Source organism: Scyliorhinus torazame, chromosome 17 (genome assembly GCF_047496885.1).
Source record: "Scyliorhinus torazame isolate Kashiwa2021f chromosome 17, sScyTor2.1, whole genome shotgun sequence".
NCBI classification, from domain to species: domain Eukaryota; kingdom Metazoa; phylum Chordata; class Chondrichthyes; order Carcharhiniformes; family Scyliorhinidae; genus Scyliorhinus; species Scyliorhinus torazame.
This window is the reverse complement of record NC_092723.1, coordinates 111,379,116-111,403,077: the sequence shown is the minus strand read 5'-3', so window position 1 is coordinate 111,403,077 and position 23,962 is coordinate 111,379,116. Positions and strand designations below refer to the sequence as shown.

Sequence of the window (23,962 nt, the reverse complement as noted above, 5' to 3'; positions counted from 1 at the left end):
CCGCCGCCTTGTCCCGCCGGTAAGGTAGGTGGTTTCATCTACGCCGGCGGGACAGGCATTTTAGCGGCGGGACTTCGGCCCATCCGGGCCGGAGAATTGCGGGGGGGGGGGGGCCCGGCCAACCGGCGTGCCGCGATTCCCGTCCCTGCCAAATATCCGGTGCCGGAGAATTCGGCAACCGGCGGGGGCGGGATTCACGCCAGCCCCCGGCGATTCTCCGACCTGGTGGGGGGGTCGGAGAATCTTGCCCCAGATTACTGTTCAATAAAGTAATAGAGAGTTGAAAAAGAATTGGACCGTGTGAGGCTAGAAAGAACATTTGTGAGAAATAACTACAGTTTGTGAGACATTTTAAATAATTGTGGAATTCGGTGGTTGGATCGTGGAATTTGTGTGTAAGTCTTTAAGACGAGGGAAACCTGAAGGAAGAGGTATAAAACCTGGAAACGAATCATTGATGGAAGCAGCTAAGGAAAAGCATTTTTCTAAAGAAGATTTGAAAGTGTGTCTTTTTGAAAGCGGAATTTGAAATCACTCGTGTGGAAGCCGGAGTTCAGTGAGACAAGGTGGCTCATGGTATGAGAATTATCTGGGAGGATTTTGAGAAGAAATCCACAGAACTCTGGTTCAGAGTGAAGTGTGTCTTACCACAGCCAGCCTGTATGTTTAAAGAGATTGTGTGTTATTGAGACCATTATACCCTAAGATATACTTTATAACCTGAGTTAACCTTAAAATCTGTGTATATTTGTGAAGCTAATGGGAGAGTAAATGAGTTATCATCATCAACTTTTTTGCTTCTTAAAACTAATCAGCGGTCCTCTGACTATTCTTCTGCATTTTATTTTAAAAAATTAAAGTTATGGTCTTTTGAGCCAGGGTTCCATTATAGGATCTTCCTGCCGAGTTATAACACCAACTGGAATCATAACATTCACCTTTGCATTACCTAGCATTTGGTATCTTGTTTTTTTGTCAGCGCCTGTCTAACCTCAAAGCAGTCGGATCCCCAATATAGCATGATAGGTAAATGCTTCACTTAATGTTCTTGTCTGTCACAAAAATCAGCTGTGTAGTGGGCTCAATTAGTTGGTGCCAGTTGGAGCAATCAACCTTTGACCCTCTGAGGAAATCTCAGCCATGAAGCCTACGCCTAAATGCCATAAAGTAGAAATCCATGGATATCGAGTAAGTACAAAACCAGGCTCAAATAATACTGGCGGTTGGAGATCTGTCTCTACACTCAACACCTTCAAAGCAGCTGAGGAGTAAAAAGAATTTGATTGCACCACCATATGTATTGGGAAATTAAGAATTTTATTTTGATGGCATTGTTTCATCTACAGTCAACCCCTTTGATAGCAAGTTTTCCAAGAGAAATCAGTTCCTCATTGCAGTTTAGTATCCATAGTTATTCCACTAAAATGAAATATCTTTTATTTTGTGATAACAGATTTGTTATGTTGTAGGTGTAACATAAGCGGCTTCCTTGTGGTGCACTTGACAAAGGAAGGTTCAGATGTGGAGATAACTTCAACACGTTTATTAAACTATTACACTTCTTTTACTCGGGTTCGACACTATTGCTAATCCTACTATAGCTACCCAGACTGACTAATCAGTTGCTGCAATCCAGGTGGTGGGTGTAATATTGAATCAACCCTGTGGCTCTACTCACTGACTGTCTCCACTGGAAAGAGGCAGATCATGTGTGTGGTGTCCTTTATATATAGGTTGGTGTAATGCCCCCCTGTGGTCGTGTCACCTCCGTGTGTATCGTGAATGTCCATTGGTCGTGTCCTATCTACCTGATCTATTGGTTGAGTGTGTGTGTGTGATGTTTCTGGTGCTCCCTCTAGTGTCTAGCTAGCCTACATGCATTTACATTGATGCACATCACCACAAACATGATGGTGCATTTTATGCATTTCTGTTGCAGGTATGCTGGGATTTTAGGAATGGGACCTGCTGGATTTTCCATCTGTTAAAACTTTCCATCCATTAATTCTTTGGGTTCCGATGATCTTGTACAAATTCCAATGTATGCCTTAACTGCAAGTAACTCGAAACTAGGACCTCAATTCTGTGAAATTTCCAGTTTGCAATTAAGAGAACATTGCTGTCAATTATGGTGTTCAGTGTATCTGATTCATTTCTTTGTTTTGTAGTGTCTCAACACTGAGCTTAATCAAACAGCAGCTGACTAGCAGTGTTCAAGAAGCTATATACAGAAACATACTAACTTATACTAAAGGTATTTAAATTTTAAATTTGACTTCATAAATGTGATTGTTTCTGTTCAACAGAGATTGGTAAACCTCTGATAGTTAGCCTCTCACACAATATGACTGCACAATAATTATTTTAATTTCCTACTCTTTCACTGTAACGTTGATCATTTTGTTTTTTCATGTTGGGGATTTGCCAAAACACTCGGGAGGGACGGTTTAAATTGAACCCTGCAGAGTCTGTTTTTCTGGCACAGCATGGCCTCTAAAGGCTACAAAAGAACAGACAGGAAAATGTGCACCCCTCCAACTTGATAAGGAAAAAACAGAGCATTACTTTATCTTTGCCTGAAGCGGGCATTAGGGCATAATTTCTCAAATTATTTTCCACTGTGATCCCATTTTAACACTTGAAAATTAATGTGAGCCCCGATGCGAATAACACAGCATATTGGAGTTGTTATTGGAGGAGCCCAAGCCAAACAAAGTGACAAACTCGAGGAGTTAATCTTGTAATTGGCAATTTCTGTTGCAGGGACAGTACAAGGGGGCGGGAGGTTAATATGATTTTATTTATTGTGACCCATTTGCTGCTTATGCAAACCTAATTGGGTTTGCAACCTATAGTTTGGGAGCTGCTGCATTATGGCCTTTGCATGTGCAAATAAGGGACCTGGTGCCTGCTTCAGATCCCCACTGGTTTTGGAGACAGCTAGTGTGATATCAACCCTTAGCATCACATATTTAAACAAAAAGGCAAACCTTTGCATCAAAGACTATTCTGATCGCCTCTAATCTCTCGACCATAGTTCCAATCTCCAGATCTCCCAATCTTGACAGACCTCAATCAGTTCTCCGCCAGCCTATAATCCTGAGTTCAAATCCGAAACTGTCCTTTGAAACTTTCAATCCTGAGTTCAAGGCTCTCCCTGGCACCCCATTTCAAGTTTCTCTTGACTGTTTAGTTGGCTGCAGCCCAAGGTTGGAGCACCTACATCTTCCCAGTGGGTTATCCTCAATATGATGAATTCCAGGGCGTAATGTAATGGAAATGTAATAGAGTCCTGTGTCAAGAGCTTTCAGCCAGGTGTTTCCTGGCGCTGGCAGCGCTGTGAACGACCCCACTATCAAACGGGATTCTGCTTAATTTTGGGGCCTCGCGAGGAACACCCCGCCAATGCTGCACTCAGTACTATTTCCTGCTCTAACAAACTCCGCTCTAGATTTCCACCAGTGTCAAGTCACCCTGCACCCCACCCCACCTCATAAGGACAGGGCACTGCCGGGCCCGATCGCTGGTGCGGCCAAAATGCCATCAGGGCACCTTGATACTGCCAACCTGGCAATTCCAGTGTGCCCAGGTGACACTACCAGCCTGGCAGGGGCACTGCTATGGTGCCCAGGTGGCACTGCTAGGCTGGCAATGCCTAGGTGGCATCGGTGGTGCCAGGGTACCACCCTGCCCAGAGCCCAACCACCTATGGACCTACGATCGCCTGGGAGACCCTCCCAAGTGCCGGTATGCCTGGTCCATGTTTGTGGATACCAGTGCTGACTGGTGCTCGCTCTGGGTCTCCGAGGTGCGAGTGTTAGATCCCCTGCCTTGGGTAACTACGGCGAGAGCATATTCAAGTGTGCCTTACTGTTGTGGCAATGCATTCACCATTTTGAGCTTAAGACAATGCTAGATATTGTAATAAATACACATTATCTGTAACTACAGAGAAAATAGAACGGGATATGCCTAAACCAAATCTTTTTTGCCTGATAATAGGTTTTAAATACCCAGGTAGGTGGACATCCAGGGCTAGGGGAGATTCCCAATTTTACATTACAATGACATGCATTTGTATCACAAGGGGCAGAATGAGGCTGCATCATATAAAAGGACCATAACGTTTGGTAGATGTTCATTGGCTAAAGGGCATGTTGTGATACCTGTCCCCTCAAATACCCCTTTGTCCTCCTTTCTAACAGTGCTGCTTTTAAGTATAATTGCTGTTCCTTTGCAGATGTCTAAGTTTTGATCTTAACCTGGGCACAATTTGAAAGGCATACCCCTATTGCGGTCCCTATATGCGCAAGAAATGTGGAATGCTCTGACAGGAAGTGGATCAGATATTACATACCTCGCACTGATAGTTGTCCCAGCAAGTATTCCTGGCATATCTGGATCCCAACAGATTTTCTGTCTCTTCTGAGCTGGAACATCTGTACCCCTGAGCAGGAATGATAATGGATTTTCAAACCATTTATCCTGGTGACCGGTTATCAAATAAATTTATCCTTATTCAGTTGCATTATTTTGAATTAACACAGCTAGGTTAGATGATAGATTCCAAGTCATAAGGAATACTCGTTTGAAAGTAGCCAAAACATTTACAGTTGTTTTTCTTTCCCTAGAAATCCCTCTTCGCTGTTATGAAAACAACAGTTTCAGTCTTTACCTGGAGAGCCAATTTGAAAATTTCTCCGAGTTTCTAACTCTGTCTGATGTATCATCATTTGTTCCTTCCAACCGTGCAGCGGAGGTAAAATCATTTTGGATAACTTTCAGTACTAAGGGTGTGAGAAAGTTTTGGGAGTTGGGTTGAATTGATAGTGAAACCCCAACAGTAACCCACCGCGTAGGTGCCTACTTCCAGTTTAACTGTGGTGTTTTGGGGGGTTGCACCATTCTGGAGAGACGGTGTTTTATTATAATGTGTAGATCCATCAGCTAAAAGGAGGCGAGAATTGCCAAATCTAACAGGTGCTTTATGAAGCACTGGCTTATAGGTCAAAAGGAGCAGGAGCAGTACTTTCTCCCTCAACCCAGGCGCCAATCTGCCTCCTCCTCCCCATGATCTGCTTCCCTCCCTGTAGTCTGCCAAACGTCCGACAGGCTCCAATCTTTTCTGATCGCTGGGAATGCCCCCCACAGCTCCCTCCCAGAAGGAAAACACAGTTCAGACCAATATTCTTATTTTCCCGTTTTACTGGTTCTTCCTTCTGGGTAGTGCCACATCCGACCACTAAAGGTTTTTGCAGCTGGTCTGCCTCTAAATCTGGCTGGGCAGGAAATGGAGTATAAAAAGTAATTAATGAGATTCTGCAACTGGATTCAGCTGGACCTCCTGCATTTCCGCACAGAACTTTCCCCAACCTCCTCCCTGCTTCACAGTAAACATCGGGACCAGTGTGATTTAGCCTGTGAATTCAGATGCATATCTATCTTTGAAGTGTGACGTTACTCACTTGACCTCCCAGTCTACACCTCAGTCAGGCTGTTTTAAACATTTCAATTTTCCATCGGATCCGTCTGGTTCCCAGAATAAACTCTGTAGACTTCTGTAAATTCAACCTTAAATAAAATATATTAAGGAGAAAAGAAACCATTTCATGCCTCTTTAACACCTCCCCTTCCATATCAAGCGTAATTTCCTTTGTGAGAAGCTTATGATGCGGCAAAAATCTTTCTCTAGATCCTGTCTTTGGGTGCAGTTTTCCCACTGTCTTGCACCTGGCGCCGATCCCGTTGCGCCGGAAGCATCGCAGGAGAGGCCCAAAACTGACCTTGAGCCAGGTGCAAAACCGAGTGCAAGTCATCTGACCCACATCACCCGGTGTGATCCCAGATAATCACATTTTAATGAGCCATTAGACTTATCTAAATATGCGCAGTCGGGTTGATGCTGCGTTCTGCCAGCTCCCGGGAGTCAAGGCCGCACCGGCGAGGCCTCAGCTGCGCGCCGATTAGTACAGGTGTAATGGCTACTCCGGGGGTCTTGTAGACCATTGGAGCACCCTCGCGCCCCCTCCCCCCCCCCCCCCCCCCAGGTGGTTGGGGAAAAGGCAGGGCACTGCCCCAGGCACCTGGGAACCCTGGCACTGCCAACCTGGTACTGCCTGGTTGGCACTGCCCAGGTGCAAGGCTGGCGGTGCCATCTGCGAGCATCAGGGGCGTGAAGGGAAGTTATGCCCATGAAAGGGGTGGTGAAGGGGAGTTATGAAGGGCGGGGTGTGTGAAGTGGGGAGCATGAAGGGGTGTCATGAAGTGGGGTAGACCTGAAATGGGGAGAACTGAAAGGAGACAGCCCTCAGCAACACCATAGCAGGGGGTAAGGGATGGTGATGCCCATGTCTGCGGATGGTCACATTGTCCATGGGTGGGGGTGGGGGGGGGGAACGGGACGGACCTTAGAGCTCACTTAGAGATCGGGGCACATTTACAAAATGGCGTCCCATCTCGGAGGAGCCAGTCTGGATGGCGAGTTTCGTTCCCAACTGCAGAACGAAAATTATTTGTGTGGCCTTGACCGGTGATAAACTCCCCAACCTCCCAAACAATGATGTGTGAGTGAATACAGGTCTGGATTTCACCCAAAAAGCCAGCGGAAAACAGCCCGCCAAATTCCCCCAAAATGACACTTAGTCATTTTCTGGGAGAATCCATCCCTTTATCTTTATAACCAACTGTTGAAGAGCAAGAGCAAGGATTAATACATTATGTAATAAGTGACTGAAGTTGGGTGTTCAATTTTTATGTTAGCTATCATCACATTCATAGAAAAATCCTATTGTAAACATCATGGTGTAGGTGTCATTGGATGTTTGTACAATTAATATTAATATTGAAAGCTCATAGTGTACTGTTGAAATAGCAGCCTCCCCACTCCCTAAATTCTTCTTCAGACAATGAGAAATTGCTCAAAATGTGCTCAAAATTGCATTGGTTCCAGTTTAACTTTCCATGAAAAATGTTATTCATTATCACAAATGCAAGCAAAACCTTTCATGAATTAGTGCAATCAGGCAATGAAATAAACAATACTTGTTTACTTTCTCTGAAGAATAATGCTTGATGCATTCAAGAGGGGGAATCGGTACAGCCAGATTATTAATAAGTCTGAAACTGAGACTATCACAAAATGAAGCCTTTTTAATTAGTCAAATCCTTGTGTGCTGAAAAAGAATAGTGCAATTTGATGAAAAGACTTCCTAACCAAGATGGTCAGCAGAATTAAGCAATGTTGACACAGGAGTGTGACCAGTTTTGTGGGTGGGTTTCATCTGAGTGATTTGAATCTTGAACAATCATAACAAAACACAGAGACTTGAGTATAAGTACTTTTGGGTATTACTGTATTACATTTTAAGTTTCCCAATCTTTTCCACTGGTTTGGTTGATTCCACACTGGGGTAAATGAGAAGAAATTTTATCCCATTTACTATTTTTTAAGAATTATGACCTTTTATGGATTTCTTTTGAGGTAATATGTGGATATGACATGTTTCATTGGTGAATACATTAACATTGCCTAGTATGCTCAATTTTCAACAGTGTTAATTTTAATTGCCCTGTATAGTCTGCCTCAAAAGTGTAAGAATTTCCCTATGCTTTTTTACAGGTGTTTAATACGGCTGATCCTATTGATTTCGCTGACTTGTTCAGTAGGCCTCGATTCATTGATGACAACAACATTCTGACGATGGTGTTAATGAATTACCAACCCATCCAGAATCTGGGAACATTTGTGGATCAGTTCAACCAAAAAACGCGAGATGTGAGCTGCTCGTGTTATTCAAACTTTAGATTCATAGGAGTACTGCGTACTGTTTTTGGATTCCTTGCTTACACGTTTTGACTCAGTTCTAAGATGATTCACTAGGCTGATTCCTGGGATGTCGAGGTTGTCTTATGAGGAAATGTTGAACAGACTTGGCCTATATTCATTGTAAATCTTTATTAGTGTCACAAGTAGGCTTAACTAACACTGCAATGAAGTTACTATGAAGATCCCCTAGTCGCCACACTCCGGTGTTTGCGTACACTGAAGGAGAATTCAGAATGTCCAATTCGCCTCACAAGCACGTCTTCCGGAACTTGTGGGAGGAAACCGGAGCACCTGGAGGAAATCCGCGCAGAAACGGGGAGAACATGCAGACTCCACACAGCAGGCTCCGGCACGGTAGCACAGTGGTTAGCACTGTTGCTTCACAGCTCCAAGGCCCAAGGTTCGATTCCTGGCTTGAGTCACTGTCTGTGCGGAGTCTGCACGTTCTCCCCGTGTCTGCGTGGGTTTCCTCCGGGTGCTCCAGTTTCCTCCCACCATCCAAAGATGTGCAGGTTAGATGGATTGGCCATGCCTAATTACCCCTTACTCTCCAAAAAAGGTTAGGTGGGGTTACGGGGATAGGCTGGAGGTGTGGACATAAGTAGGGTGCCCTTTCCAAGGGCCGGTGCAGACTCAATGGGCCGAATGTCGTCCCCCAGCACTGTAAATTCTATGATTTTATGAGACAGTGACCCAAGCCAGGAATCTAACCCGGGACCCTGTCTCTGTGAAGCATCAGTGCTAACCAACTGTTGAAGCAGACACCACGGTCAAACCCTCCTTTTTGATTTGGGCACAGTTTCGGTCTGTCACCGCAGCGAACATCTGCAAGGCAAACACGTTTGGGTGCTCCTTTCCATCATCCATTTAGTGGGACAAAATCGCCCAGATGCCTTAAGGTGAGGTGTCATAAGTGACCATGAGTGGCCTGATGGGGTCGAAATGGGAGAGCAGCCACGAAGAAGAAAGCTGCTTCTTCACCTCCACAAATGGCAGACCCCCTGTCCACAACTGGCCCTTCTTGAGGAGCTTGTGCAGAGAGGCCAACATGGTTCCCAAACTCGGGACAAACTTGTTGTAATAATTAACGAGTCCCAGGAACGAACAGAGTTTCGTAGCCCCCTCAGGTTCGGGGGCCTGCCGGATGTCCCGAACCTTATCTTCAACCGGGTGAAGGCCACCCCAGTCCACAAAGTAGCCAAGCAAGTCACCCCATGGGCATTGAAAATGCACTTCACCCTACGGCGGCAAACACCAGAGGCTGCAAAGTGACTGAACACATTGTCGAGGTTATCCAGGTTTTCTTGGTCCAAGATCCCGGTCATCAATACGTCGTCCAAATAAGCCGCGTGGGGTAGGCCCCACAATATGTTCTCCACTACTGGAAAATGGCGCAAGCCAACGAGATCCCGAACAGCAACCTGGCGTATTCATAGAATTTACAGTGCAGAAGGAGGCCATTCGGCCCATCAAGTCTGCACTGGCTCTTGGAAAGAGCATCCCTACCCAAGCCTACACCTCCACCCTATCCCCATAACCCAATAACCCCACCCAACACTAAGGGCAATTTTGGACACTTAAGGGCAATTTAGTATGGCCAATCCACCTAACCTGCACATCTTTGGACTGTGGGAGGAAACTGGAGCACCCGGAGGAAACCCAAGCATACACGGGGAGAACGTGCAAACTCCGCACAGGCAGTGACCCAAACCGGGAATCGAACCTGGGACTCTGGAGCTGTGAAACAATTGTGCTAACCACTATGCTACTGTGCTACCATTATTCATATAACCTTCGGTGAGTATTAACCGTCCATACTTCCTGTGATTCCGGATCGAGCACCAATTGGAGCTACGCATGGCTCGTGTCGGGCTTGGTGAACAAGTGTCCCCCACTGAGCTTTGCATAAAGATCCTTGATCCCCGGCATGGTGTAAAGGTCTAGCTTGGTGGCCAGGTTCACGATCATCTTATAGTCGCCACAAAGGCACAGGATGCCGACGGGCTTCAAGACGGGGACAACCAGTGTTGCCCAATCCGCGAATGTCCACTTTAGCCCGCAGTGGTACAGAACCGGCTGGGTATAAAAGTACCTCTGCTGTCCTTCAGGGTCCACATAAATCATTGCGGAGGCCCTACGGATAGTACCCAGTGCGGCTTTGAAAACCACAGGGTACTTTGCCAGCACTGCATGCAGGTCCCCAGAACTCATCCGGAACACCTGTTGCCAATCAAGGTTGAGGCGCTGTGACCAACCTCGACCAAGCAAACTGGAGCTGTTGCCCCGTACTACAACCAGGGGTAGGCAAACAGATTGCTGCACATAGACAACCGGGACCATCATAATTCCTGCGATCGCCAGTGGCTCCCCGGTGTAGGTGGCCAACCACGTTTTGGTGTCCTGCACCAATAGGGGCTGAACCCCTGTCTGGATTCTGTCGAAAGTGCCCTTACCAACAGCCAAGACGGTGGTACCCATGTGCTATTCCATCTGGATCGGATGACTGTTGACATGGACCGTGATCCTAATGGACGCGACCTTGCCTGAGGAAATGCAATTCAGCTGATGGCAATCATCCTTGGTTTCTTCCATGAAGAAGGTGCTGGACCAGGAAAGACAGCTAGCCTCGAGAGGAAAACGGGTAGATGGGCCAGCCCATGAACTTTGCTCTCTGCGGGCACGCCAACTAAATGCCGTTCCATAACCGGGGTCTGTCTCATCAGGACCCGGGGAATGGTCACGTCCAGTTCCCGAGGTCTGGGGTGCGCGGTCCGACTCCTGGTGTACAGTCGTCCAGGGCCAGGGGCTGAAATTGCCTGAGAGGGTGCCACTCATTGAGAGGAGGCACAGCTTAGGCTGAGGACATGCATCCCCTGCAACTCTTGCATCCCCTGCTCCACGCTTTCCCAGAATAGGGCTGTCTCTATGGCCCTTTTGAGGTGCAGCTGGGGCCCGGTGAGCAGCTTTCACTAGGCTGCTGCATTGCGGATACCACAAATCAGTCTGTCCTGCAACACCTCCGAAAGACAGCCCCTTATTAGCAAACCTTTGTGAGCTTCTGGAGTGCACTAAATATTTTGACACTGATGCTCCAGGGTTTCATTCAGCCGCATTAAAACAGTAGGCCTGGACAATGACGGGCAGTCTGGGGTTGAAGTGCTCCCCTACCAGGGCGACTAAGTCTGCGAACGATCTCAAGTCCTGGACGGTGGGGTATATTAAGTTTGTGATTATGCTGAAGGTGGGCGCACCACAGGCTGTCAACAGGATAACGGTCTGGCGTTCATCCCCGACAATGGCTTTTGCTCAATGTACTGTGACCAGTCATCGGTATCTGCGTCAAAGGGCTCAAGTTTTCCGAAATGTAATATGTCAGCGGCCATTGAAACACCTTCCAGAGACCTTCGCAGAGGCGGTCGAGTACTGTGGAAATGGCTCCGTCTGCATCAAACTCCATTTGACCCTTGTCACCAACGTTGGATCCAAGGGAGCGACCACATGAGAATTTAAAGGATACAAAGGTTTATTTAAGCATTGAATGAAAACTCTATACATCACTACTCCCTGAAGGGACTCCTGCATGTGGCCCACACCTGGGCCAGGGTTTTATATCCAGGTTTGTTCCCCACGAATAAGGAAGCTCCGCCCCCTCAGCGGATAACTCATATTTGCGAGGGTCACAGGGAACCTAACCGGCCTGGTCCTTGGCTCTCATATAGGTTATAGCACTTTTTATTTATTTGTTCATGGGCTTTGCAGGCTGTGCCAGCATTTATTGCCCATCCCTAATTGCCCTTAAAGGGGCAGTTAAGAGTCAACTACATTGCTGTGGGTCTGGAGTCACATGTAAGCCAGACCATTTGTCATGGGCCAGGGTTTAGAGAACCTCAAAGTGTATCGTGGAGTTCACCTGACCCACAACGTTTAATAGATTGTGGTATGGGGAGCACACGGCCCACTCTACAGGTGTGGTACAGCAGAAATGGAAAAGTATTTTTTAAAGTAAAACAATGTTTATTCTATGAACTCAAGTTAACCTTTTTAAAACATACAGTGAACATCTTAGTAACCATTAATTCAAGTACAACCCCCAATGAATACAACACTAAGTAATCCGTAAGTTTTCCTTTTAACATCCATAAGACTTAAACAAAACCTTTAAACAGAAGCACATCAGGTTAAAGTCACTACTGAGAGCAGTTATTAGTTTTAAATCACCAAAGGATCGATTTACAGTTTTTAGATTACAGAGAGAGAGACTAATACCCCTTCTGGCTGTGACTGCAGCTATCCAGCTCTGAAAACGAAACTAAAACACACCCTGCAACAAACAGCCTAAAACAAAAGTAAAAAGCTGACAGACAGCCCAGCTCCACCCATACTCTGACATCACTGATAAACACCCATTTCTTAAAGGTACATTTCTTAAACTCCCATTTCTTAAAGTTACTCTCACATGACACAGATGAGGACAGCAGATTTCCTTCCCCAAAGGACATTCGTGAACCAGATCGACAATAATTTCATCAGACTTTTAATTCCAGATCATCAATTGAGTTCAAATTTTACCATCTGCAGTGGCAGTATTTGAACCTGGGTCCCCAGAGCATTGCTCAGCGTCTCTGGTTAACTAGTTTAATGACAATACCATTACACCATCGCCGTCCTACTCTTATTTCTTATGACCATGTGTTATGAATTATCTTTTTGAAATACTTTCTGCCTCCTTCTGCACTGTAAATTCTATGAAATACCATGAGTTGGATTCTCCGCTTTTGCGGCTAAGTGCCAACGCCGGCGTGGGAACTGTGCCCTTTTATGACGCCAAAATCAGCACCAAACCCTCACCAATTCCATGGCCGATGAGCGGCTAGCAGCGGCGCCAGGTAAAACTCCCGGCTCCCGCGCCAGTAAAGGCCGAAGAATGGCTGGGTCCATGGCCGCGCATGTGCAAGGTGACAACCTGCAGTGGTCGTGCCGTACAACATGGCTCCAGCCATGCGCGGACCCGACTTGCCAAATACAGCCCCACAGGGCAACCCCTGGCCACCCACCACCAGTCACCCCAGCCCTCGCACAAGCCCCCCCTGGCCACCAGCACGGCTCACAGCCGACTGTGGCAGCGGCAGACACAGTCCGTGGTTGCCATGCCAGGTTCCTGACCGCTCAGACCACACGTCAACCGCACGGTCGGAAACTCGGCCCATTGGGGGAGGGCCTACAGGTGACACGCCAAGGCCGTTCCAACAGCATGCAGCGCGCGACGCAATGACACCATTTCGGAGGGGGCGGAGAATTGAAAACCAGAGTCAAACCGGCGCTGCCCCCAATTTGGGCATCGCAAGGTATTCTCCGCCCAATCACCGATTAGGATATTGGCGTCGGGCAACAGAGAATCCCGCCCCATTTCTCTTGGAATACCAGGGATCTTGCACAAAAATTGCAAGAACCAATTGGGAGACCCCATATAGAAGTTCAACCCTACAAATTTTAGCAAAGCACCTTGAGGTTTTCCAACTTCAGCTTTCTTACCTCACACCAACAAAGCTCTCAGCCACATGAATGATTGGAGGCTAATTTCCAGTAATTGCACATGATACACAATTTACACATTATAGTGATCTCTGTATATGTTAGTACATAAAGGGTTAATGTGTAGTCAGTACAGTCAGATAATCACTAGAGGGCTGCACTAACAAGAGGTATATAAACAGCCACAATCTGTTTTCCCATTCTTTGGATGTGTTGTAGCTAGAGGATAGACGTATATAAAGCTCAGAGTAGAAAGAATATATTTCATTGTTAATCTAAATCAACCTTCTCTAATTCGAAACCTAGTGTAAGTATTGAAGAAAAGAACTCACAATTAAATTGATTAGTTACCCAATAAATTATTTGTTATCAACTGGACGACTTTGAATATTCATCATCTAAGTTAAGTTCAGCTTCCCAACACAAGCAAAATCATTTGAACGTTTTCTAGCACTTGAGCACATGTAACAGAAACTACATCAAATATGCATGCAGTGATTTTTAAGGCTAACAAGATCTGGAGGGCCAACAGGAGATGCTCTAGTACTGACAGCATATTTACCATCAGGAGTGGAAGCTGCTGATGTAGTTAGGTGAAAGAGGGTCCCTCTGAAAATGTTATTAAATAGTTTAGAGATAAGAAGAAGTCATACCTGTCAAGCTCTCGGAACGGCCTATAGCTGTAACCATCTTGTAATCCCTATCAGTGGGATGGAGCGGTTAAAAATAAAAATGGTAACAGGTCCTTTCACAATCATGGCCGATTCCTGCAGTTCACTTGTATAAATGCATTGAGTGAGTGTTGGCTCCTCTTAAGTCATTGGTAAAGAAAATTTAATAATTTAAATATCCAGATCTACTTGAAACAAACATCAAATGTGTTATACTGAGGTCACCTGTTTTGTAATTTTATGTATGTAAGATGGTAACAAACCCATTTTATTTTTATTTTTCAGGATAATCTGACAGATGCTAAACAAACTGGTATCATGAAGGGTCTGTGGCCTCAGTTTGTCAATAGCCTGTTTGTACTCAACGACACAGAACAGGATGAATGGCTTAATGCCAGACTAAGTCCCTATCTGTCTTTCATCACCACTGACCTCCTGGCTTCCAACAATACCCTTCGAGTCCAGTGCCTTCCTTACAGGAATATGTAAATATAGATCCATTTATAATCCATTTTTACATTAACAAATTCCACCATTATTCTGTGCCAGTTGTTCAGCAATATTGGTTTATTCTTTACACTGTCATCAAAGTTACAATCAAATAATTTTCACAGAGCTGAATCATTACTAATTATTGATTGTACTGTAATTACAAATTGACCTGAAAAACATCAGACTCTCAAAATGAGTTTGCATCACTATTTATGCCACTTATAAAAATTCAAACTTCTATCATTCTTGTCTTGATTTAGTTCATGTTGAATTTATTCATGCTCCATTTGTATGCTGCATCAAAATCGCATGCTATTATCTCCCTTACCAATGAATTGATTTCTTGACACAGTATTGTGCATATTCCTGATCAAAGAAGATTGTTTACATTTTCAATACTGGCTCCACTGACCAAATTTCTGACCCACTTTATCTCACCAGTCATATAATGAAAAACAGAATAGCACAGATTGATTTTGACATAGGAATTTCTAGATTATAAAAGACCAAGGTCCATTAGTTTGTCTTCCACCACCCTGGTAAACACATGCTATAATAATGGAGTTATTGACTAACTTCGAAATCAATCTCTATTAACTAACATGCAAAAAAATCTGTCAAATGTTATGATTTTAAAAATATCTGATTGTGCCAGCTCTGAGAAGAAGATGGGTATTGTTGAAATTTGGTGACACGTGGATTGATCAGTTGTCAGTTGCTGTGTCCTTTTAACATTTCTAAACTGCTTAGCCCTTTGCACAATGGATTTTTTTAAAACTTAGGATTAGCCTGAAATTTCTAGGTGCAGTCTTAGAGAGGTTGGGACATGTGAGTTGGAATATGCTTTATGACACAGTTCTGTCACGTGTCTTTATCCGAGTATCAAATGATGGTGGAGAAAGAAGCAATCACTGTTCCCATCTCTAGTCCTCCAGTTCAAAGTCAGCGGAAGAGGCAAGAATAGTGGACTGATGTTGTCCATCAAAAATCTTGCCAGTTCTGACTCCATTGCACCCCGCCCCTCCCTTCTTCCAACATTAAGCTTACGTACATGATAGAGAAATGCCAACATGCCAGATGGTATGCCAACATGCCAGATAGTATGCCAACTTGGTAGATGCAGGAAGGATGCAGTAGATGCAGGAAAGATGTTCCCTATGGTGGGTGCATCCAGAACCAGGGATCACAGTCTGAGGATACGCGGTAGACTATGTCTACCGGATGGCCCTAGTTGTACTGAAAATAAGGTGAGTGCCCACCATAGGCAGGAGCCCTCACCTTGAGATTTCAGAGAAGTTTGACCAGATCTCCTAACTTCACACTTCTGATAGAGAGGAATTGCAGGGACATGTGTACGAATTAATTTGGGAGAGTTATTTCCTGATGATGTTACAGAGAACAGTTCAATTATAATTGCTGAGAAATTAATTGTAAAAACTTGGATAATTGGATGTTAAAAAATTACATTTTACATTTAGTGTGAGAACGCTGAGTGCTCATTACGCTGGCTTTACCTCGGACAAACAGAAGGAAATCTACAATGGCATCAACGTTTATCTACAACAAGGTATGTATTGCATGTTATCTTACATGCTATATGGAATAAAAATGTGATAGGAGCACATTGTTCAGTAAAAAGTATGACCATCAAATTAATTTATCAGATGTTAGCAATCCAATTTCTAGTTTCTATGGGGTAGATTTTAAGGTTACATGTTTGGAAATTAGTTTTATATTGCAAGGCTCAAACATGGCCAATTACAAATCAATGCTTCCTGCAATTTTCCTTGCTATTCTCCTAATTCTGAGATAGTGGGCATGATTTTCCGAAATGGAGTCTAAGTGCCGACGGCGGAGTGAAAACCGGAGTGTTTCACTCCGGCGTCGGAGCCCTCTCCCAGCCCGCTATTCTCCCACCCCCGGGGGGCTAGGAGCGGCGTCGTGTAATTTACGCACGCTGGACCTTGGCGCCGCGTAAAAAGCGACGGCACGTAAATGACGTCACCCGCGCATGCGCAGTTGCCGTCCTCCCCGAGGTCGCCCCGCAAGAAGGTGGCGGATGGATCTTGCGGGGCGGCGGAGGAAAGGAGGTCCTCCTTTAGAGAGGCCGGCCTGCCGATCGGTGGGCACTGATCGTGGGCCAGACCCCATCGGAGGCCGCCCCCGGTGCAGGAACCCCCTCACCCCCCCCCCCACAGGCCGCCCCCCCAGCGTTCCCGTGCAGTTCCCGCCGGCGACCAGGTGTGGACGGCACCGGTGGGAACCTGTCGTGTTGGGGCGGCCGCTTGGCCCATCCGGGCCGGAGAATCGCTGCTCGCCTTTTGCAAATGGTGAGCGGCGATTCAACGAGCGGCCAGGCGTGATTCTCGAGGCGTTGGTTTGGGGGGGTGCGTGCGGATGTCGGGGCGACATGGCGGGACACGCGCGGCGCCCGGCGATTCTCCCACCCGGCGTGGGGGGGGGGGAGAATTCCGCCCAGGGACTTTTGTTCTAATGTATAGTCTAATGAATATCATAATGTATACTCATTTAAATATTTCCACAGCAAAGAAATTAATAATACATGGACCAAGCTCATATGGTCTCTTTCTCCTCTGTCCTGACCCCTTATGATTTGGAACACCTCTATAAAATCTCCTCTTAATCTTCCCTTCTCCAAGGATAATACTCTAATTTTATAAATCTATGCCTGTAACTGAAATACTTCACCCATGGAACCATTCTCGCAAATATTTTCTGCACCATTTCTTTTTTTTTCTATAAATTTAATGTACCCAACTCTTTTTTTCCAATTAAGGGGCAATTTAGTGTGGCCACTCCACCTACCCTGCACATCTTTTTCGGTTGTGGGGTGAGACCCACGCAGACATGGGGAGAATGTGCAAACTCCACATGGACAGTGACCCGGGGCCGGGATCGAACCTGGATTTCCAGTGCCATGAGGCAGCAGGGCTAACCCACTGCGCCACCCTGCTGCCCCATTCTGCACCATTTCTAATTCCTTCACATCTTTCCTAAAGTGTGATGCACAGAAATGAACACAATTCTCTACTTGAGGGTGAACCAGTGTTTTATATAGGTTCATCATAACCTCCTTGCTTTTGTATTCCATGTCCCTATTTATAAAGGCCAAGATGTTGTCCAATGAAAGTCTTGTTGGTTCAGACTGTTGCACCCCACCCCTTCCTCCAATATAAACCTGCTTACATAGTAGAGACATGCCAGATCTAGGTCCTAGTGGAACTAGGTCCACAAGTAACTCAAATACCAGTTTCCCAATGACAAGTGATCAGAGATTAGGAAAGGAGCAACTTTTGAGTTGTTGCCTATTTTGGACAGCATGGTTTAACCCTCAACATTCTCATCCCCTAATAGTAGGCCCTAATTGTACCGAAAATAAGGTGGAATTTTATTTTCACTATAACCGCCATCCCGTCATAAATGGCACCAAAAACTAAGCCTAAACACCACCACCAACTCAACTCACCAACAGATGTGCCCCTTGTAACATTATATTGCAACATTAAAGCACGGAATGTACTGAATGTCACAACTTTTGATTTATTTGAAAGAAGACACAGGAGTAAATAAAAGGAGAAGATCCTAACCAACAAACCAACTCCTTAAACTGACCAATCTAAACAGTCTTGACAGATTCCTGTACCAACCTCCCCGAACATGCGCCGGAATGTGGCGACGAGGGGCTTTTCACAGTAACTTTATTTGAAGCCTACTTGTGACAATAAGCGATTTTCATTTCATTTCATTTCAAACTGCGTATTATTATAAAAGACTGAAAGAAACAAGATTGAATTGAATTTTATTTTCTATAAACCATTCTTGAATCATAATTCTAACATTTTGTTTACTTTATGTAACAGAGCCGAAACCAAAATGCTACAATGTTAATGATCCAGACTTGAACTCCACTGCTTGGTTCGCTCAATATCTGGGACTCTTTATGAATAACGTGACAGCAGCTGATCTTCAGTCTTTTGCCAGAAACAAATCAATAGTATGTGGCTTTCTGTTCACTATTAATATTTAACACATAAATGTATTGAGCTCTGGGAAGAATTGATCTCCCCTCAATGACTGAGTTGTCTGCAGGTGCCACTGGGACTATTCTGAAGTTTAGACTGCCAACTAGTTTAATATTTCAAAGGGGTTGAAGTAATAGAATGTGTTATTATTTTCACATGAAAATTGTAGCAAGCTAGGCGACACTAAGAAGAAGGCTAAACAGGTTTATTTAAACTGAAAAGATGAAGCCCAAGTCCCAAGGGACTTGATGAAGCCGCAGCGTTCAACACAAATGTCCCAGTCCGGGACAATCGGAATACCCGGTCTGGATCTGGGAGTGGGCCTCTGCCCGTTCCCATAGGAATCCGAACACTATGAGCCCCATCGGGAGATTGATTAGTGATCCCTGTGGTTCCCGTGAGGATTATCACAAAAATCTACTGTGAAAAATCTGTTAACCCAGCTCCAATAAATTGGTCAAAATCTTCATTAAAATATGGGACAAATTGTTACAGTGTAATTTTGACCCATAATTGAAATTGCATTTGCACAAAGATTTATCAGATCATTAAAATTGTATGTTCAACAAACTTGCAAATGAAAGCTCTTTGGACCAATCTTCCTTGGTTTATCAGTTCTTCTGAATCACTCTTGGGGCTTTAGACAGAAAATTGGAGTGGCGATCCCTTATGCTGGGTCTTCTTTGCACATGGCACTCAATTCCAGGGACATCCTTGACAATGAGCAGGAGGCTTGTACCTAAAATAGGTGGAGGCACTGAAAAATAAATGTACTATGCGGAATTGTATTATAATGCCTCTCATGTCATAATCATTAGGGCGGCACAATGACACTGGTTAGCACTGCAGCCTCACAGCGGCAGGGACACGGGTTCAATTCCAACCTTGGGTGATTGTCTGGAGTTTGCATGTTCTCCCCGTGTTGCGTGGGTTTCCTATGGGTGCTCCGGTTTCCTCTCTCAGTCCAAAGATGTGCAGTTTAGGTGGATTGGTCATGCTAAATTGCTCCTTAGTGTCCAAAGATTAAGTCAGGTTATGTGGTTGCAGGGATGGGGTGGGGGCCTAGGTGAGAGTGCTCTTTGGAGAGTTGATGAAGGCTGAGGGACTTGAGGCTGTTTTCGTTAGAGAGAAGAAGGTTAAGAGGTGACTTAATTGAGGCATACAAGATGATCAGAGGATTGGATAGGGTGGACAGTGAGAGCCCTCGGATGGTGATGTCTAGCACGAGGGGACATAGCTTTAAATTGAGGGGAGATAGATATAAGACAGATGTCAGAGGTAGGTTCTTTACTCCGAGAGTAGTAAGGGCGTGGAATGCCCTGCCTGCAACAGTAGTGGACTCGCCAACACTAAGGGCATTCAAATGGTCATTGGATAGACATATGGACGATAAGGGAATAGTGTAGATGGGCTTTAGAGTGGTTTCACAGGTCGGCGCAACATCGAGGGCCGAAGGGCCTGTACTGTGCTGTAATGTAATATATTCTATGTTCTATGATTCTAAGAGTGGATTCATCCTGGGAAATTAGTCATTTGAGGTTGTCTAAGCTCCTCAGACCAGAGGATCAGAGAAAAGGCTTCCAGCACTTTTTTCAGATATCCAGAAATGTTTAATGATGCTGCAAGAAGACTGTGTTGGCAAGAATTCATGTCTTCAGCATTTATTGCTTCTTGGTGAGCTCAGTCATATATGTAGGCAAACATGGGAATGACACAGAAAAACAGAAAGGTGCTGAAACAACTCAGGAAGCCTGGCAGTATCTGTGGAGAGAGAACGAGTTAATGTATCAAATCCAATATGACTTCTTCAAACTCTGCTTGGCATGACAATTACAGACTGGCAGTGTAAGCAAAGTATTGGGTGGCTGGGATTGATGATGTGAACTGATAGGGGTGGTTAAAATTACAAAGTGATATGCAATCAATTAAGACGGAGAACGCAGAGTGAATTAACTATGGCTTTAATTGACGTACAACAGAGCTGGCAGCATGCCCCAGAATGAGGCAGTGTGAGAGGTAGGCAGCTTATATACTCAGGCCCTAGGGGGAGGAGCCACGGGCAGAGCCAAAACCATACAACATGTAATATAGCGGCAATACTGTACAACATGTAATATTGTGGCATCACAATACAACACAGAAGTTTCACCACATTCATCCCTGTTTTTAAAAAAACGTCCGGCAGGGGTGAAGTGAACAAGTTGCGTCAGAGATTAAGTCTGACGGGGGCTTTGATTATCCGCCGTGACCGCCTCAGTTCTGGCTGTGGTGTGGGTATCGTAGTCGGCTGAAGTGTTGAGGCCTGCTTGTCTGGGGCAAGACAGTTTCTGTGTTCTCAGGTGGGTGGGGGTATAGGGTCGGGTCGAGTAGTAGTGGAGAGGGGAGGAATAGAGTCAGGAGCGCCGGTGACAGTCGCTGGGGAACCTGCGGGTGCCAAATCCCGAAGGGAGACTGTGGCCTCCCCCCCCCCCCACCCCCACCCCCATCATGGTGAGCCACATAGGCGTACTGGGGATTCGCAAGGAGGAGAAGGACCCTCTCTACCAGAGGATCCGACTTATGAGTCCTCACATGTCGTCGTCAGAGGACGGGCCCTGGAACCGTCAGCCAGGTCGGGAGCGAGACCCCTGAGGTGGACCTTCTGGGGAAGGCAAACATCCTCTCGCAGGGGGTCACATTAGTAGCGGTGCAGAGAAGCGACCAGATGGATTGGAGCGCATTCGGAAGGACCTCCTGCCAGCGGGAGACTGGGAAACCTCTCAACCTTAGGCAAGAAGGACGGACTTCCAGACCATTGCGTTCTCCCTCTCCACCTGTCCGTTCCCCCGGGGATTGTAGCTGGTAGTCCTACTTGAGGCGATGCCCTTGCTAAGCAGGAACTGACGCAGCTCATCACTCATGAAGGAGGAACCTCGATCGCTATGGATGTAATTGGGGAAACCGAACAAGGTGAAGACACTGCTGTGGCAGAGGTCATGTCTGGGCATGGGATGGCGAAAGGGAAACGTGAGTACTCGTCAAGGATGTTGAGGAAGTACACATTACGGTCAGTGGAGGGGAGGGGCCCTTTGAAATCAATGCTGAGGTGTTCAAAGGGGCGTGAGGCCTTTACCAGGCGTGCTCTGTCTGGCCGATAGAAGTGTGGTTTGCACTCCGCGAAGACCTGGCAGTCCCTGGTGATGGTCCTGACCTCCTCGATGGAGTAAGGCAGGTTGTGGGCCTTGATATAATGGAAAAGCCGGGTGACCCCCGGGTGACAGAGGTAATTGTGGAGGGCCCGCAGTCGGTCTACTTGTGCGCTGGCACAAGTACCGTGGGAAAGGGCATCTGGGGGCTCATTAAGCTTCCCAGGACGATACTGGATATTATAGTTGTAGGTGGAGAGTTCGATCCTCCACCTCAATAACTTATCGTTCTTGATCTTGTCCCGCTGTGTGTCAGTGAACATGAAGCCAACCGACTGTTGGTCAGTGAGGAGAGTGAATCGCCTGCCGGCCAGGTAATGCCTCCAATATCGCACAGCTTCCACAATGGCTTGGGCTTCCTTTTCGACGGAGGAGTGCCAAATTTCGGAAGCCTGGAGGGTACGGGAGAAGAAAGCCACAGGCCTTCCTGCCTGGTTGAGGGCAGCGGCCAGGGCAAAGTCAGACGCATTGCTCTCAACCTGGAACGGGATGGATTCGTCCACAGCGTGCATCGTGGCGTTGGCAATATCCGCCTTGATGCGATCGTAGGCCAGGCGAGCCTCATCCATCAGGGGAAAAACGGTGGATTTGATGAGTGGGCGGGCCTTGTCTGCATAATTGGGGACCCACTGGGCATAGTATGAAAAGAACCCCAGGCATCTCTTCAGGGCCTTGGGGCAGTGGGGGGGTGGGGGGGGGTGGCATGCAGTCGGGGTCGGGCCCTAGGTCTCCGTTTTCCACGACGTAGCCAAGGATGCCTAGTCGGGTTGTGCGGAAAACGCATTTCTCCTTGTATGTCAGATTAAGGAGCTGGGCAGTGTGGAGGAATTTCTTGAGGTTAGCGTCATGGTCCTGCTGATCATGGCCACAGATGGTGACATTATCTAGATACGGGAACGTGGCCCGCAGCCGGTACTGGCCCACCATTCGGTCCATCGCTCACTGGAAGACCCCATTGGTGACGCCGAAGGGAACCCGGAGAAAGTGGTAGAGGCGGCCAGCTGCCTCGAAGGCAGTGTACTGGCGGTCCTCCGGGCGGATAGGGAGCTGGTGGTACGTGGACTTCAGGTCCACGGTGGAGAAGACCCGATACTGCGCAGTCTGATAGACCATGTCAGATATGCGGGAAAGGGTACGCATCGAGCTGCGTGTACCGGTTGATGGTCTGACTGTAATCGATGACCATCCGATGCTTCTCCCCAGTCTTGACAACCACCACTTGAGCTCTCCAGGGGCTGTTACTGGCCTCTATGATCCCTTCCCACAGGAGCCGCTGAACCTCCGACCTGATGAAGGTCATGTCCCGAGCACTGTATCGTCTGCTCTTAGTGGCGACGGGCTTACAGTCTGGGGTGAGGTTGGCGTAGAGCGAGGGAGGGGCGACCTTAGGCGTTGAGAGGCTACAGAGGCTACAGACGGTGAATGGGGGCAGGGGTCCATCGAACTTCAGGGTGATACTCTGGAGGTTGCACTGGAAGTCGAGACCCAGAAGAACTTCCGCGCAGATGTGTGGGAGGACGTAGAGCCTAAAATGTTTGAAATCTACGCCCTGTACCGTGAGAGTCACGACACAGTACCCACGGATTTGCACGGTACGCGACCCAGAGGCCAGGCAGATTCTCTGGGCTGTGGGTAAAACAGGAAGGGAGTAGCGCCGTACCGTGTCCGGGTGTATGAAGCTGTCTGTGCTCCCGGAGTCAAAAAGGCAGGCCGTCTCGTGGCCGTTGATCCGCACCGCCATCGTAGACTTAGCGAGGTGACGAGGCCGAGACAGGTCTAGGGTGATGGAGGCGGCCACGGGACGGCGGGCTGGCTTCGGACGGCGGGCAGGCTTCAGACAGCGGGCGGGACGGTCGAGAGTAGCAGAGGCCAGCTGACGGACAGGCAAGCCGGGGTTCCGGGAGGCGGCGGTGGACTTCGAAAATGTCGTCGGAGATGCGGCGGTGGACTTCAAAAATGGCGTTGAAGATGACGTCCATGAGGGTCGGAGGTATAGGCACCCAGGTTACGGAAGGCCACCTCCAGCGATTCAGCAAGCTGCACCGTTTCCCAGAGGTCGAGTGTCTCCCTCTCTAGCAGGTGCTGGCGGACGCAGTGTGAGTCAATGCCGGCAACATAGGCGTCCCAGATCAGAGGTTCGGTGTGCTTAGTAGCCAACACCGCCTCGCAGTTGCAGGCCCCGCTGAGCACCCGCAAAACGCGCAGAAATTCTGC

At 46.9% G+C, this 23,962-nt stretch overlaps 1 protein-coding gene across 1 annotated transcript in view; it reads left to right on the top strand.

Annotated features, from left to right (window-relative positions):
* LOC140393469 (uncharacterized) overlaps nt 1-23,962 on the top strand; it is a 470,641-nt gene that overhangs the window by 297,097 nt on the left and 149,582 nt on the right. Inside the window, exons 149-154 of the mRNA XM_072479798.1 lie at nt 2,169-2,254; nt 4,632-4,759; nt 7,619-7,774; nt 14,314-14,513; nt 15,999-16,087; nt 18,402-18,535. Coding sequence (XP_072335899.1) covers nt 2,169-2,254; nt 4,632-4,759; nt 7,619-7,774; nt 14,314-14,513; nt 15,999-16,087; nt 18,402-18,535 — 793 coding nt within the window. The remainder of the gene's footprint in view (nt 1-2,168; nt 2,255-4,631; nt 4,760-7,618; nt 7,775-14,313; nt 14,514-15,998; nt 16,088-18,401; nt 18,536-23,962) is intronic.